Source organism: Eucalyptus grandis, chromosome 6, assembly GCF_016545825.1.
Source record: "Eucalyptus grandis isolate ANBG69807.140 chromosome 6, ASM1654582v1, whole genome shotgun sequence".
NCBI classification, from domain to species: Eukaryota; Viridiplantae; Streptophyta; class Magnoliopsida; order Myrtales; family Myrtaceae; genus Eucalyptus; species Eucalyptus grandis.
In genome coordinates, this window is record NC_052617.1 from 21,136,692 (window position 1) to 21,152,450 (window position 15,759).

Below are 15,759 nucleotides of genomic sequence, written 5' to 3' on the forward strand. Positions count from 1 at the left end.
GAAAGCGAGTCTTGGCCGCATTGTTCCTTCCAAATTCAAGTCGATCCATAAAGTGGGATTCGAAGGATGGCGCTGATGCTCTAAAAGTTTACTTTCTGCCCTTAGATTTTGCGCATTAGATGAACATCGGAATTAGGATGAACACTGATAATGTAATCTGTGCTATTGCACCTACAGCCTGAGCAGAGAACCAGACGCAACTGGAAAAGCAATACACGCAATCTATGCAAGGTTAACCATGATTGCCTCGACCGTTCTTCTGATCTTAAACAAATCAGGTCTCTCCAGCATTTGAACCGAGGCGGTTCACTGGTGCCTAAATTCCTTCGGAATAAGAAGTTGCACGTTGCTGATCAAAATCAACCTCGGCCTTGTACATCATGTCCAGCAATGCTTTTAATTTCCACAGATTGTGTCGACCGTCACGATACTACCACTTAATTATGCACAGAACCAACATGCTTAAGGTACATCAACATATCAAAAGTCTTATTTTTATACAGTGTAGCAAAGATACCTACCATAGCACATTTGAACCGCGGAGTTAAATCCATAAAAAGCATACAGAAAGAGAGAGAGACAAACAGACAGACAGACGGAGACGGAGACGGAGAGAGACAGAGAGATTTGGAATAACTACATATCATTGACAGCAAAATCGTTAATAAGGATAAACATTTGCCGAGAGTGGATCTCCTTGTGCAGCTATCAGTGGATCAATAATGCTTCTCCATCCATCATAATCTATGGTCGAGTCACTATCTGGCAACGAGAATCCATTGACGAAGAAAGTAGGCGTGCCAAATACTCCTCTTGATGCACTATACTGCAGCAGCAGAAGCAACATTCCAAATGAGTGAGTTGTACCGAAATATGCTCAAAGCAAGTAATGCCGCATCTATAATTCCAGCGAGGTTGTCTTGCTGAATCTACAGATTTAAACTGAATTGACCCTTGAATCAATATCCAGAACCCGAACTAACCTTGAAAGAAACCCTTGTTTTAAGATCAGTTTGACTATTCTGGAACCCTGACAGAACTGCATATTTCAAGGAGTTCGCAACAACTTGTGTGGCAAAGTTTGCAATGTAATTCACCACAGCTGCCTTTGACATGTTTACAGTCTGGGCATTATAAAACTTCACCTGTACCAAACATGTTAAGAACACTTAATCCCTTCGACGAATTCAAGTATTTCAAAACCAAAAAGATTGAAAACAAAAAACATACATAAACTGTTTCTTTTTTGCATGCAACAAACATTTTGTGCTACTAGGACTCTGGTTTAGAGGGAGGCAAGTTTGGAAAGGAGAGAAAATAAATTCTCTCTTATCTTCTCACAAAAAGTCCCGAAAGTCTCTCCATTTTCCAAAACACCTTCCATTTTCGTCACTTCTCCTGCTTCCACAAATAAAGCCTAGGAGCAAACAACTGGCCAAGCATCAATGAGAATTCACTAAGATGTGAAAAGCAACCAAGAAGAGCTACCTATGCAGTGAAAGAAAACAACAAAGAAAGAGACAAATGTCAGAATGTGTGTATAGTGAAGTTCACTACTGAAAAATCTACATGGTCACCATAACATCAAAGCATAAGTCGTCGCTATTTTTTATATCAACATTTTGAATGAGACCACTGGAGGGGGGGCTGGAGATACTTACAGGTTGTCATTATGTGAATCGAGATCTTACATGGATTGTAGATATATTTGGTGAGTTTTCTAAGTTAGATATTTGAGTTAAATCTGCTATTACAATGGATGCTACACAGTACCAAAAGCATTGCAGGTTAGCTAGTCACTGGGGTTAAAAAGAAACTAGAAGATTAACCCATGCCTTGCCTCGAACGAAAATCTTTCAAAATCACAACATTGTAGCTCGCATGTCATTTTTTCAAATTTTTAACGTTTGTAGCATTCTCTATAAATCTCAATCTATCCAAGTACTTTCCTGTAGTAAGGTTCAGATGGCTCCATACATGTATATCAATATATTTGGAGACCCTTCTATCAACCAAATGAAAAAATAACTCCAAAACTACCGTCCTATATAGAAATTGCTTGTCAAATTAAGTTGAGGGTATGACTACTTTTGGGACCATCCATGTTTTGTCACAACACAACTAATAGGATACTCTTTTAAAGGGTTAATACACAAAAAGCCCAAACTATGCCCATTGTGATACAAATACCCTGAACTTATTTTCGTGTCACTAAAAACCCTAAACCTGCCCATTGTGAAACGAATATCCCAAGCCTTTTGTAGTAGAAAACCCCGAGCTTATATCGGTGTGACAAATACGCCTTCAATGGAACTGAAATAGAGAGTATGTATGTCACACATATATAAGTTTGTCTTTTTCATGACACAAAAAAAAAGAGTTAAAGGGTATTTGTGTCACAGTGGACAAACTTAGGGTTTTTTGCGACACAATAAAAGAAAGTTTGGGGTGTTTGTGTCACATTGGGCATAATTTGCGGTTTTTTTGTGGTATTTTCCCTTTTTAAAATGGTATCCTATGTTCAATCCAAATATTTCGAGGACTCCATGAACATAAAAATAGGTAGTGGATAATAGATAGTCTCCTTTGCAAATAGTGAATTCACAACCATATATGACATTTTCTTAATGCAGTAATTATTATTAAAATTATGATGTTTTTTTTTTTTTTTTGGTAATCCAGGGAACCTCCGCACGCCGCTTCGCGGTGGAGAGTAAATCCTGGAGGGCTGCGTAAGCAGGAGGACCCACCACCCCTGACAACCCACTTAAGACGCGGCTTGCACTTAAGACTCGACGACGCCGTGGATCGAACTCGGGTCTTTTTGCGAGAAGTCCCTTGCTCAACCACCTACGCCACCACCGCCGGTGGTTTAAAATTATGATGTTGTATATTAATAATGTGAACTTATTTCATTGGGGAGCTTAAACAGAAATTTTGACACTTATAAATGTGAGCATCAAAATTCCTGATTGTGCTGCAAGTTTTATGACTATGAACATTTTTATTAAATTAGAAAGAATGATAGAATATAGTTTGAAAAATAAAGTATGGGAAATTTGATATAAAAAAGGCTGAAAGATAAAAGGAGAAGAAATGATGGGCAAAGGTAAAAATCGATAGACAATTAGTGAAATAAAAGTTAATACAATAAAGGGAAAGAGGAGAGCGAGGAAAAGACGTATGTCCTTCCAAAACTCACATTTAGTAGCACAGTAATAGTTAGAACAGAATAAAATAGAGGGTTTTCTGCACCATCCTTTAGTATCTTTTTACAGATAGTTAGGAATGAAAAAAAAAAAATCCACTTCCAAATTGAAAATAGAGAAAGACGAAATAAAAGGCGAAAGCCAAACCAAACATGTCATGGTCTGTGATTAATACATCAGATGTGAATTAACAGTTTTTTTTATAAGGTGTGCATTATTATTTGAATAAAACAATATACTAAAATAATGAAAGTACACAAATAAGGAAAAAAAAGAAAAGAAAGATGAGCAAGAGATGAGAGTATCAAAAAAGGACAGAAGAATGAGGGTAAATTATGTACCCTACTCTCCCTAAGGTGGGGCTAAAAAGCCTTCCTTTCATCCATTGACACACAAAAGACAATGTAGAGATTATACAGTTTTTAAGAAAGTTTATCAAGTTCCGTATTTCCCTCAAAGATATTAATATCACAAAAACCTCATGAACTACTCTCGACTGCATCACTAAAGCTCCGCCATGTAACATAAACAAAAAAGGACAGCGCAACAGGTCAAATATCAACATCAATCCCCAGTATTATATCAATTCAGGCAAAAATCACCTATAAGTTGTTCATCAAGCTTTTCTTCATCGTAATAAGAAATGCCAATGACACAAGAACAGGAGGTACCGACCTGCTCTTTGAAGAACAATTCCAGCAGTGGGAACGTTGCTGATGTATTTAGCAAATTCACAATGCTCAGTGCACGAGATGCAACATAAGCATTATCATGATAACTGCAAGTTCGAAAGGTTGGAAAGCAAAGTTAGTAGATAGTGATAACAATATTGAGATCTCTAATCCCAAGAAAAACTATATACGGCAATCAGACATGTCCTCTCAATCCATATAATTTATGAAGATGACTTTGAAGATAAAAACTTCAATCTAGTGTGGAGAATACCAGACCTAGAAGAGCGGATCCATGCATATAGTAATTCGACCACACAAGCCAATGAAACAGTTGCATGCACTGCCATCATAATGCAAATTGGATGTCACTGAACACGTGAAATATCAATTGAAGATCATTTTATGTGGCATTTGGCAAATCTTCCAATGGTATATGGCAGTGCAGATACAGATGAAACACCATATGAGAAATCCAACCTCAAGGACCAGATAAGCTTTGAGAATATAAAAAACTGTACATCCATTGGAAAGTTGAAGTAAAAAGAAGCAATGGATAATGCCTAGTTGGTCACTAAATGTATGGCCTAAGCTTTTGAGTAAAGATAGATCCGACTAGGGTGTTTTTAATAAATTGCAATTTGGCTCAACAGACCAAATCATAACCATGATTTAGCCCACCCTGCAACCATGTTTTGACTAAGCAAACCAAGGCCTGACAGCAAAATAGCTGCCATATCAGATTTGTAGATGGAAATTGCAGCATTTACTGAGACTTGCTCGCCGAATCACTGCTCTGATCAGGTGTGAACCAAATTGTGGAGGCAATTTAGCCGACACTTGGGTCAGCCCTTTTGATTGCTCAAGCGCCCAGATGGCAAAGAATCACCAACAGTTGGAACAATCAATTCGACCAAGACATCCATGTCTCCCCGAAGCTAAGGAAAACGATACCCTGCATCATCTAGCTAGCTAACCATAATCCCAAACTTATCTGAACCAGACACGATACAACACTAGTCTCTCAAGTTCCTGATCCTATCACATAATCCAATTCCATATCCAGGAGATGAAATCCAATTGAGTTCGACCTCAGCAAAACACAATTATCAGCCGAACTAATCGCATCCCGCACCATCTGCTTCGCGTATCCGAATGAAAAAGATTCCGCCGAACGACGCGGCCGAACGCGTGCCGGACGAAAACCCTTAAAACGCAAAATTCAACGACAACGAGAGAGAGAGATTGGCGCCACTCACGGCAGAGGGAGGAGGTGGACGACGAGCCAAACGCGAGGCCCGTAGTGATCGACGGCCTGCTTCAGGGGCGGCCACGAGTCCCGGCTGTCCGGGCAGACCGGGTCCAGGAAGGCCTCGATCACGACGGTGCGGGCGTCGACCCGGTGCTCCGCGTACACGAACCCGTCGAACCTCGCCGGCGGCAGCGACTGGGCGCTCCCGACGAGGGCGCGGTGGGCGGCGAAGAAGGAGAGCGCCCAGAGCAGCGCCGCCGGGACCGGAGAGCTCCACGTCATCGCCGCCGTCGTTTTGACCGGGAACTGAATCGGACGGGATCGAATGGATAGCGAGGAAAACAGAGGTCGATGCTCGGACGGAGGTACTAATGAAGGAGCATTATTACACATGATTAGGTTGGACCGCAAGGGGGAAAAAGATTACAATAATTAAAAAAAGGATCGTTAAATTAATAAATTTACTTTTATGTTTTTACACATGATTTGGTTGGACCGCAGGACGGAAAAAAAAAAAAGATTCAAAGAATTGAAAAAGGATTCGTCAATAATAAATTTACTTTTATGGATATTCTAAATTTCTCCAAAAAGGCCAAAGAAAAGGGCTAATATAGCATTGCTCATGATGCCTCATGCTAATTATTAATATACATAATTATCATCTTAAAAGATATTTTTCTAAAAATAGTTGCTCGTGTCACTTACAAAAAATATTAAAGGTAAAGTATTTTCATCGTCTCTGAAAATGTTTAAACTAAGTTATTATTGATTATAAAAATATTATTCGTTGATTAATTATTTTAATTAATATGAGCGACTATTTTTAGGAATATATCTCGTAAAATCTTGTAAATAATTTATTTTCCATAAAATTAAAAGAGTCATGTTATATGACCGTTTCTATCTTGTAAGGATAAGATGCTTTAAAACACGTCACATACACGTCACTTACCATAATTCCATGGTAATTATAGTTGGGGTTCGTTTATTTTAAAGAAAACTCAAGATTCTAAAAGATATATTCCACTAAATGATCGTTTGTATCACTTTAAAAAAGAAGTGAATGAGAAATATATTCACTGTCCGCAAAAATAATTAAACATAAATTATTATCGATAACAAAAATATTTTCTTTTGTATTGTTATTTAATGCAATAGAAGTAATCATTTTTTGAAAAATACCTTACAAATCTTGAATTCTAATAGAAGTAATCATTTTTTGAAAAATATCTTACAAATCTTGAATTCTAATTGAAGGAAATAAAGCCCTATATTTTGCGGTAATTCCAAACACGATGCGGGAATAATTAACAAATTCACGAGAGAGATTTGCTCACAATTTTCATACCAACCACTAACCAGCAATAGCATATGCGGAGGACCAGACAAGATCCTCGCGATCCCTAGAAACGCTCACCATTTTCGTCCCGAGCCTTTCCTTGAAAACAGAAAACGAAAAAGCCAATCGACGATGGCCTGCTCCACAACACTCTCCACCCACCTTCAACATTTTCTCAAGTTCAACACACAGAGAGAGAGCAAGACCTAGGAAGAAAGAGAGAAAATGCTTCTCTCGGTGTTCATGGCTCTCTGTCTTCCGTTCGCCGGCGGGAGCGCGGTGCTCCTGGTCTATGTTTGCCTCCTCCGGTACGTCTCCGGCGCCGATCGCCGGGTCAGAACGGACAAGCCGGCCCAAGGCGGAGGGCTGTCGGCTCAGGAGCTTGCGGAGCTGCCGAAGGTCGCCGGGAAGGAGCTGGCGGCGGGGACAGAGTGCGCGGTCTGCCTTGAGGAGGTTGCTGGAGAGGAGCCGGCCCGGGTGGTCCCGGGTTGCCGCCACGGGTTCCACCAGGAGTGCGCCGACACGTGGCTCGCCCGGCGTTCGGTGTGCCCCGTTTGCATGGCCAAGCTCGAGCCTCGGTCGTGGGCCGAAGAAGCCTGAGATCATCAAAGCCCGTGCTAGCTTTCGATTCATTTCGCTCTGGCTTTCCTTTTTCTTTTTTCTTTTTTCTTTTTTTTTTGTCCAAATTTCTAGAGAGATAGAGAAGCGTTTTATGCCCGACTGCGACCGTGATGATTAATGCTTTGCGAAACGGACGGACATAGAGTCTCTTAATTGATTTGAGCAGGTTGGTTACTCCGCCGTGCATGGTGGCAACCGGCGGGCAGCGAATGAGTGGATGAAACACTCTTGATAATTTAGTGTTTATGAATTTAAGGGTGTGTTTATTTCACGAAAAATATATCGTTTTTGGAAAATATTTTCTAGGAAAACTGACTTTTTCCTTTATTTGGTGATATGTGACTGAAAATAGTTTTCTGGTGTTTAGATTACATTTGAAAAATGATTGAAGATATATAAGACGCCGACGAAGAGGAAGAGAAGAGAGCGAAGCCAATGGGAGTGCAGGAGGGGCTAGGGTTGGAGGAGGCGGCAGTGATGAAAGGGAGGGGGCAAAGGAGAAGGAGAGAGTAGATGAGGAGTTAGGGTTTACCTTCACAGGTAAATAAAGAAAATGGAAAAAAAGAAAAAAAAGAAGATATAATAATAACAAATTCAAAAAATTTATTAGAAATTCTTTTTAATAATAAATTTTTCATTAAGCAAGGACCTTAAAATATTTTGGAAAATGTTTTCCGATTCTTTAAAAGGGAAATCGTTTTCCCGAATTTAAAACTTTTAAAGAAAAACATTTTCTATTAACTAAGAAAACATTTTCCATTGACTTATTTTTTTAAATGAACCAAACGATAGAAAATGAGAAAAACATTTCCCCAAAAATTATTTTTCGCAAAACAAACACACCCTAATATGAGACTCACATAATTCAACAGTTGAGATGAATTAGGCTCATATATTTTTTGTTATCAATTCAAATAATGTCTCGAGCAATTTATGTGCCGTAAGCATAACAAATAGTCTTCTTCATTGTGGTGACGGATTTGTATGCCTATTGTAGATCAAGTAGCTTTAACTATCGAAATTTCTATAGCATCTTAAAGAGATGAAAAAAGGTGCAATGCGATCTCAATTTGTGGGTACATTCTTATCTCAATCCTAGCTTGTTCGGAGATCGGAACCAGCCCGACCGTCTTTGGCCAGTCTGAATTCTAATTTTGAAAACTCATAGGCTGGCTCGAACGCCGATCACTCGTGCCGTTCTTTGACACGACAGGCGACCTTCAAGAGAATTTCTGAAGCAACTGAATTAGCGGAGGCCCTCTTGAGCCTGCTTTAACGGTGGCAATTGGCAAATGGGATAGGGTGGGCCCACCGTGCCTTGCACTATATTGGTCGAGCCAGCCTGGCCTGGCCCTTTGTATTTTTTCTTCTGGAGTGGCCCACAACCACTTAGCCCAAAAAACATTTAAAGAGGGCTTTACACCGAAATGGACAGGTCGACTCCTCGTTGCCACAAGCTTAGGCTGGCCCCACCCACCACAAGCCTACGATAGGACGGGCCAGTCTAAGCATGACCTGTCATGTTGAACCGCCCGGGACGGGCCGAACCGTGCAGCGCTTGTTTAGCACCCCTGGCCGACTTGCTTTTTCCCATTGAAGACATAAAAATTATATGACACTACGGTAAATAAGATGAGAGAATGAAAAATGAGAAGAAAGATGGTGAGGATGTGTTTGGTAGTAGCTCCGACTATTTTTATTTTTTTGTTCTCCGAAATAAAATAAATATAAATCCATTTATTAACATCATCTAATTTTTATATTTTTGAGAATAGATTAGTTCTGGAAAAAATTACTTCTTTATTTTCAATAACAATTTTAAAATCAATCCATTTGCTTTTCCTCTTTTCCTCTCTTCTTTTTCCTCCTCTAGCCAATCACAAAGCACAACAAAGGCTAGCGACTAACTAGAGAGGAGTGGCGAGGCTGACCTCACCCTATAGTAGTAGGAATCTCCTAAAATTATTTTTAAAGAAGATGCTACGTTACAAATCAAAATCGAGGATGGTAATAAATACATCTTTGTTCTATTTCTATTCTATGTACTTATCAGATGTGTCTGAATACTTATAAATTCATTTCGAAAATGGAATAAGAAAAAATTATTCTTATACTAAAGGCACCTTAAAAGAATTTCAAAAGCAATCACATCATCCATTCCCCGTATTCACTCGAAATTAAATTTCCCAACGACCCATTCTGAAGCATGACGCAATTCTCACAGATTCCTCGTCTCGCCGTATCTCATCTCAATCCAGCTTTTACTTCTGCAATAATGTCGCGGTTCATACAAGATAATGCACAGATCCTGGGCGCCCTGCGTCGACGGAACCCAGATGCAGCAGCGTGGCCTAAAGGGGCCGATCGAACCCGATCATCCCAGCCGTCGAAGGCCGCCACGCCCGCAACCGCGAGTCCGTCGACGCCGTTGGATCCGAACGCTCGCGGGGGTCCGGACAGAGGAGTTCCGTACACGGATGGAGACCCCACTTCATCATTTTCCGGGGAAAAGAGGAGGGGCCCCGAGATCCCGGCCCCCCTGCGAGGGAGAAAGATTAAGAGAGACAGAGAAAGCCAAGGACGCCAAGACAGGTGTCCCCCGTCCTTCGGTTCTCCTCTCGCTGCCGTCGAAAAGTACCGTTTTTCCACAGGCTTTCATGATGACGCGGGGGGCCCCTCCACGCCAGAATGCCGTAATCATCCGGTGCTTCTCGTCTCAGCGTGAAGCGGACGTCCCGAGCTCGCGGATCATCGGACACGTCCCAGGATGTCAGGGGTTGCGTCGGCTGGGTGGGGGAGCGGGGTCGACGCAGTGGGTGGCGATGGGAGCGTGAGGTGATGAGTGGGGGCGGGGCGTGTCGTGCTGCGGTCCGGTGCGGGGGCGGGAGCCACTCGGATTGCGGGTCGCGCAGTGCTACGTGTTGCGCTGCGGATGAGGCGATGTCGTGGTGGTACTGGTGGGGCCTTACTCGCATTGGGATGGGACGAGATGATGTGATGCTCGTTGTGCCAGCAGATATCCGGTTCTTCTTCTAATTTCCAAAAGCCAAAAGACCGAAGCGCGTGACGCATTGGAAAAAATGCCTTGTGAAGGATGTTTGGACCTTGGACTTTATGAAAGGAGTCGACATTCTCAAACCCTCTAATGGTTCCGTCGCTTAACGAGTCGCATTTTATGTAAAAGATATGATTAACCGAAAATAAAAAAATATGGATAATTTATGTCAATTTTTATGCTCAATCAGATTTCTTTTGGTCTCTTAATCATATTTAGTCATATCAATCTATTGGCTAATCTCGATTTATCCATTATTTATTCCCATCCTCTGAAAAGCGTCCCCTTTCGTCCATCCTTTGGAGAGAGAGAGAGAGAGAGAGAGAGAGGCAAGAGGTCGAGGAGATGAACTCTGAAGGAGCAGATCGAGACGACGAGACCACCAGCCGGGTCGAGGTCACGTCGAACGGCCATGCTGAGAAGGTCTCGAGCTCCAGATTCACGTCTCTCTTGGCCTCCAAAGATCGCGACTATCTTCTCTCTCCAACTGGGTCTCAGGTTCTCCCTCCCTCCCTCTCTCTCTCTCTCTCTCTACCGCAGAAGTAAGTAGAGCTTCGTGTCATCGCCGGCATAAGACAACAGTCGCACGAGCAGCGGTTTGCAGACGTATTGTTGTGTAATATTCTTTCGATGTTTCCTATGTTTCGTTAACTAATCTTCTATTAAAAAAGAACAAGTTGCGTAGAAACGTTGCATCAGTAAACTGATCTACAGTGGAAAAGAGACGGGGGATCCGATGAAAAATCCACTCGTGTAGGATCAAGCTGGGTTTGTACCTTCCTTTCTTCTGGTTTTTCGCTTCATTCTTTCCTCAAGATAGCGCAAGCGATCTCTCGAAACTACGCTATTATCTTTTACATGGGAAGTAAATCAGTCGTACGGCGAAGGATTCTTCTGAGGTCATTTGGAGGATTGGATTCAGGTTTGGTCTGATAACTAGAGAACAAAGCTCAGATTTTTAACGTGGGTTGTGGTCTAAGACAGTCTCCAAGAGAGCAGTCTTGATAGGTATTATCAAAAACCTTAATAAGGTAAAGGTGCGCGCAGCAGAATTAGATGTACTCAATCATGAATTTAGGATCGAAATACGACGCTCGCGGGACTAATTTACATTGAAACAAAGGTTAGTTTGGTTCGTTGAAGGAAAGACTTGCCCACTTGACCAGAGCCAAGCTTAGAGAATAGAGGAAGACATAGATTTTTTGTACGTTTTTCCATCTCTATATATACCGTATTTTGATGTTATCGTGTCAATTTTTTGATACCAATCCACTTACGACACGTGAAACCACAACTACCGCAGCATCTCGGTGATTAGTGAAATGCTTGGACATTTGATGCATACCTGTTGGTTTCAAAGGCGTGTGCTATCTCTTTATTATTTCCTTCCATGAAATACCTGTAGGTCTTGCCTGTAGCAATCTTACCAACAAAATTTTCAAGCGATTCTTTATGTAAAGTTTACACGGTAAGGGATTTTACTCACAAATGCAAAGAAAATCTCTAAGTTGAAGTGCATTTCATTAAGACTTTATTGGCGATATAGTGAATGGGATTCTTTTAAAGTCCACGTAAAGATGCTTTAGGGATACGGGCGATCTAAACTAATTGTGCTTGATCCATTAGTTAAAAGTGATAACTGAGCATTCCACTCTTAAGCACGCAGTATCTCGCTTCCTTGCGAAACACCTAGAGAGCAGAGAATAAAACATGTCACACATTGCATGGTTAGCGTACAAAGATTGTTTTCGTCTCTCGCCTTCCCTCTTGGGAAACTGGAGCTTTGTCGCGTCGTATTCGGTGGAGGGCCGTGCCTGGCTTGGCTAAGAAGCTCCCAGTCAAGAGGCCATGCTCTGCTGCCACCTACCAAAATTCGCATCGGGCAGTCCCCGTCTTTCCCTCATTGCGGGCGTCCCACCTCGTTTCAAACTCCACCGCAAACAAAAAAGCAACACCTAATCATCAACTTTCCAGGGCTTTTTCGCTTTTCCTTTTTCCCCTTTATCTTTTTCAAATATCTCGTTCCAGCTAGCCTAGATACGTGGATCTCAGATGAGCTCCCAAGTGTTGTCATGCGGTGGAACGTCGTTTTCGTACTTTTTATAAGCTATGGCCGAATGCAGAAGATGGTATTCCATCGTGGCATGCAGGTCCGGTCCCGATGTGCAGAAAATGCATCGAAAAGACTTGCCCTTTCAAGCATTTGCTGGTCTTTAGGTTCTTGGCATTATTGCTGTTACAGGGTAATGATCAGCATCGTAGATTAGAAAAGTACAGTTCTGTGGACGATGTCCCAATCTTCTTCACGGATTCAGGATTTAACTGTCGATTAAAGAATTAAACTTAGGTAAAGGCTTCGGTTTGTAAGCTGCACTGTAGTGAGAATGAATGGAATTATTTGGCTGTGACAGGTGACGGTCTCCGATCTGGAAGGCCACGTAGTGGGCCTCTACTTCTCGGCGAATTGGTACTCGCCATGTCGGAACTTCAACTGTGTCCTATCAGAAGCTTACGAGCAGCTGAAGACCAACCAATCCAAATTCGAGGTCGTCTTTGTCTCTGCCGACGAGGACCTGAGCGCGTTCAACAGCTATCACTCCTCCATGCCGTGGCTCGCAATCCCCTTCTCCGACCTGGAATCCAAGAAGGCGCTGAGCCGTAGATTCGACGTTGAGGGCATCCCATGCTTGGTCATCCTTCAGCCCGATGGTAATAAGGAAGAGGAGATACTGCGCAATGGTGTTGAGCTCATCCACCGATACGGGGTCGAAGCGTTCCCGTTTACGAGGGAGAGATTGGAGGAATTGGAGAGGGAAGAGAAGGAGAAACATGAGAACCAGACATTTACCAGTCTACTCAGCAGCCATGACAGAGATTTTCTTTTGGGTCATCATCCTGTGACTGGTCAGGTTAGTATCATCAGTTTCGCTCAAACCTGATCACGAAATTGATAGTTGGCCCGGCTTATCTAGATTCGAAATGCAAACTGTCTGAGTCTGGTGACAAATCATGTTGGGTCCGAAAATTTCTTCCTTAATACTTGATCCATTGGATTGGCTTAACCTTAACCATTAATTTAGTGGATCCCATGTAAGCCACATAAGGAGTTTATTACTTCTTATAATCGTCCGTGGATATGGGAGCAACCATGGATTCCTACGTAGAGACTATCATGACGCCGACTGGCGGTGGCTTGGCGAGGCCGAGCCTCGCCGGCCGGCTGGCGAGCTCGGCCTCGCCGGATCCGGGCGAGATCGAGCTCGGCCTTGCCGGATCTCGGCGAGATCGAGCTCGCCCGCCGATGCGCCGACATCTCGCCGTGCCAGGCGAGGCTGTCGGCCCTCGTCGGCTCGCCGGCCATGGCCGAGGCCGGCGACCGGCGAAAGAAAAAAGAAAGAAAATAAGAAGAAAAATAAGAAAAAATAAAAAAGTGTTTCTAAGTTTTGTTTCTGTTTCTTTTTTTGTTCCTGCGTTTGTTCCTTTTTTGTTCCCGGGAACAAAAAAACAGAAATTTCTGTTCCCGGGAACAAATAGGTGCCGGCCAAACGCACCCAAAATCGTCGGGATGCCACGTGATAGAGCTACTTTGTCGCCCTAGCTTGAGGTCAGATTGGGTCAGGATCCAATTGAATCAAGTGAGGGAAAATGGAATAGTACTAACCAAACTCAATTTGATTTAAAACATAACTTGACAATCCTAGAAAAACTTGAGATATCAGTAGCCAAAAGGTCAAGCGATATCTAAATACATGGTAGATCTCACTGTTTCAAAGTGCAGTACCGGTTGCTTCTTTAGTTGGTAAAACACTTGGGCCTATTCTTCTCGGCCCAATGGTGCCTTCCGGGCATGAAGTTCACTCCCAAGCTGGTCTCCATCTACCGAAGATCAAGCACGCGATCTCCGAGCGACCGGCGCCGAGGACTTCGAGATCGTCTACGTGTCGAGCGACCGCGACGGGGCCTCGTTCGATTCCTACTTCGCCCTCATGCCCGGCTTGCGCGCCGCCCGGGGACCCCAAGATCGGGACGCTCGCCGAGCATTTCGACGTGCGGGACATTCCCCGCTTGGTCGTCTTGGGCCGGATGGCAAGACTGTCACAAAGCACGGCGGAGCTCGATCAACCTGTACCGGGAGCGGGCGTACCCTTTCACGGAGGCCCGGGCTGGAGTCGCCGCACGCACGAGCAGATGGACGAGGAGGCAAAGGGCCTCCCGAGGTCGGAGCTCCACGCGGGCCACCACCATGAGCTCACCCTTGTCTCAGACAGCACCGGCGGCGGGCCCTTCATATGCTGCGACTGCGACGAGCAGGGGGCCGGATGGGCTTACCTGTGCGTGGACTGTGGGTACGAGGTGCACCCGAAGTGTGTCCGGGCCGCAGGTGGGGATTCGACCGTTGGCCCTTGAGGGCCTGCTTTGTCTCGGCTGACCAGAGATTTCTAATGGGGCGCGCGGCATGAAATCGCAAAGTAAGTCGTTGAGTTCCGTTCCGTTTATCCGAATTGAATTAATGATGATCAAGATGGTTCAAAGTCTTCTTCTTGATGTACGCTTGTCGATGGTGAATATAAGTTAGCTTCTTGTCTCCGAAGAAGGTAATCATCGCTCTCGGATATTACCAAGAAAAATTGCGAGCTTTGGATGGCCTTTAATTGTGATTTAGCGTGAGTTGAAATGGATCGACTACTACGTGGCAATTGACAAATCCTAATGATGGATGTGCTCTCTATCTAATCTGCAAATACAGGTTGATTTAATAGGCACACAACGCTAGTGAGTCTGCTTGTTTGAAGGAAAAATAGTTTTCAAGGAATTAGTTTTCGATCTTTTACTAAATTAATCGATTTACGGAAAATATATGGATGCCTAAAATTTAGCAATCCATTGAGGCATTCATGTCATAGAAACTAGAAGTGTGTCTGGATCCTATTGTTAAATTGCATAATAAGAGCATCTGTCATTTAATAATGGCAGTAATTATTGGCCCATATAATTGCATTTTAATTGGATCAGTGGACGGAGGTTCCAAGCCTAAGTGAATCAATTGGATTAAGCCCATCAAGTGGAAATTAGCGCCCATGCTCTTTAATCTCATATGGTGGCTGAATTCATAATATGGATGCCTAATTATGAAAGTTGATCGAAATTGAAAGCAAAGGGGCATTATTTCATCAAGTTTTCGACGGAAAGAAGATTAAGAGCGAAAGAAATATTGAGATTTGATTAAAAGGTGTATTCTGATTAACGATTGGATACAAAATTCGGCCAAGCTCTTCTATTTTTACACTGTGCCTTGCACATGATGGCCGAAATTCATATCATGGGAAGATTGCATTATTAAATTTGGAAAGCGGTGGGGGGGCCTACTGCAACGAGAATAGGAGAGAGAATTATTTCAATTCCCTGATTAGGATATCCTTTAGATTTAAATTAGGAAAAGTAATATGGTGCATGGAACTTCTGAACCTACATGTGCTGGGGACATTATTTTAGGACACGTTCACAATATAGAAGTCCACAATACCCAAAAAAAGAGGCCAAAGAGGGAAAAGTGAAGTGACAAAAGAGGCAAATCTGGAGAAATATTTATTCAAGAGTCAGGACCAAGGAAA

The 15,759-nt window shown here is 42.9% G+C and overlaps 2 protein-coding genes across 2 annotated transcripts; one reads left to right on the forward strand and one right to left on the reverse strand.

Annotated features, from left to right (window-relative positions):
- Nucleotides 1-413: 413 nt before the first annotated feature.
- On the reverse strand, nucleotides 414-7,120 carry LOC104448872. The gene is made up of 5 exons (XM_010062801.3): nucleotides 6,492-7,120; nucleotides 5,140-5,500; nucleotides 3,885-3,987; nucleotides 984-1,145; nucleotides 414-826 (listed from the first exon to the last, which is right to left on the reverse strand). The coding sequence occupies exons 1-5, from the start codon at nucleotides 7,102-7,104 to the stop codon at nucleotides 662-664; spliced, it is 1,404 nt and encodes a 467-aa protein (XP_010061103.2). The 5' UTR covers nucleotides 7,105-7,120; the 3' UTR covers nucleotides 414-661.
- Nucleotides 7,121-10,254: 3,134 nt separating this feature from the next.
- Nucleotides 10,255-14,858, forward strand: LOC104448873 (probable nucleoredoxin 2). Its single transcript, XM_039315944.1, is given in 9 exon segments — nucleotides 10,255-10,645; nucleotides 12,559-13,044; nucleotides 13,904-13,954; nucleotides 13,956-14,063; nucleotides 14,065-14,144; nucleotides 14,146-14,219; nucleotides 14,222-14,254; nucleotides 14,257-14,312; nucleotides 14,315-14,858. Coding segments are annotated over 9 exon segments (1,281 nt in total). The 5' UTR covers nucleotides 10,255-10,492; the 3' UTR covers nucleotides 14,555-14,858.
- Nucleotides 14,859-15,759: the final 901 nt, after the last annotated feature.

Bases quoted from the DNA above. Each gene is read 5' to 3' on its own strand.
- LOC104448872 (XM_010062801.3), bottom strand. From the start codon at position 7,104: ATGAATCGAAAGCTAGCACGGGCTTTGATGATCTCAGGCTTCTTCGGC. The intron at 3,988-5,139 runs GTGAGTGGCGCC...TCGAACTTGCAG, and splicing joins GTCCACCTCCTCCCTCTGCC to TTATCATGATAATGCTTATG. The intron at 827-983 runs GTTAGTTCGGGT...CTGCTGCTGCAG, and splicing joins AAACAAGGGTTTCTTTCAAG to TATAGTGCATCAAGAGGAGT.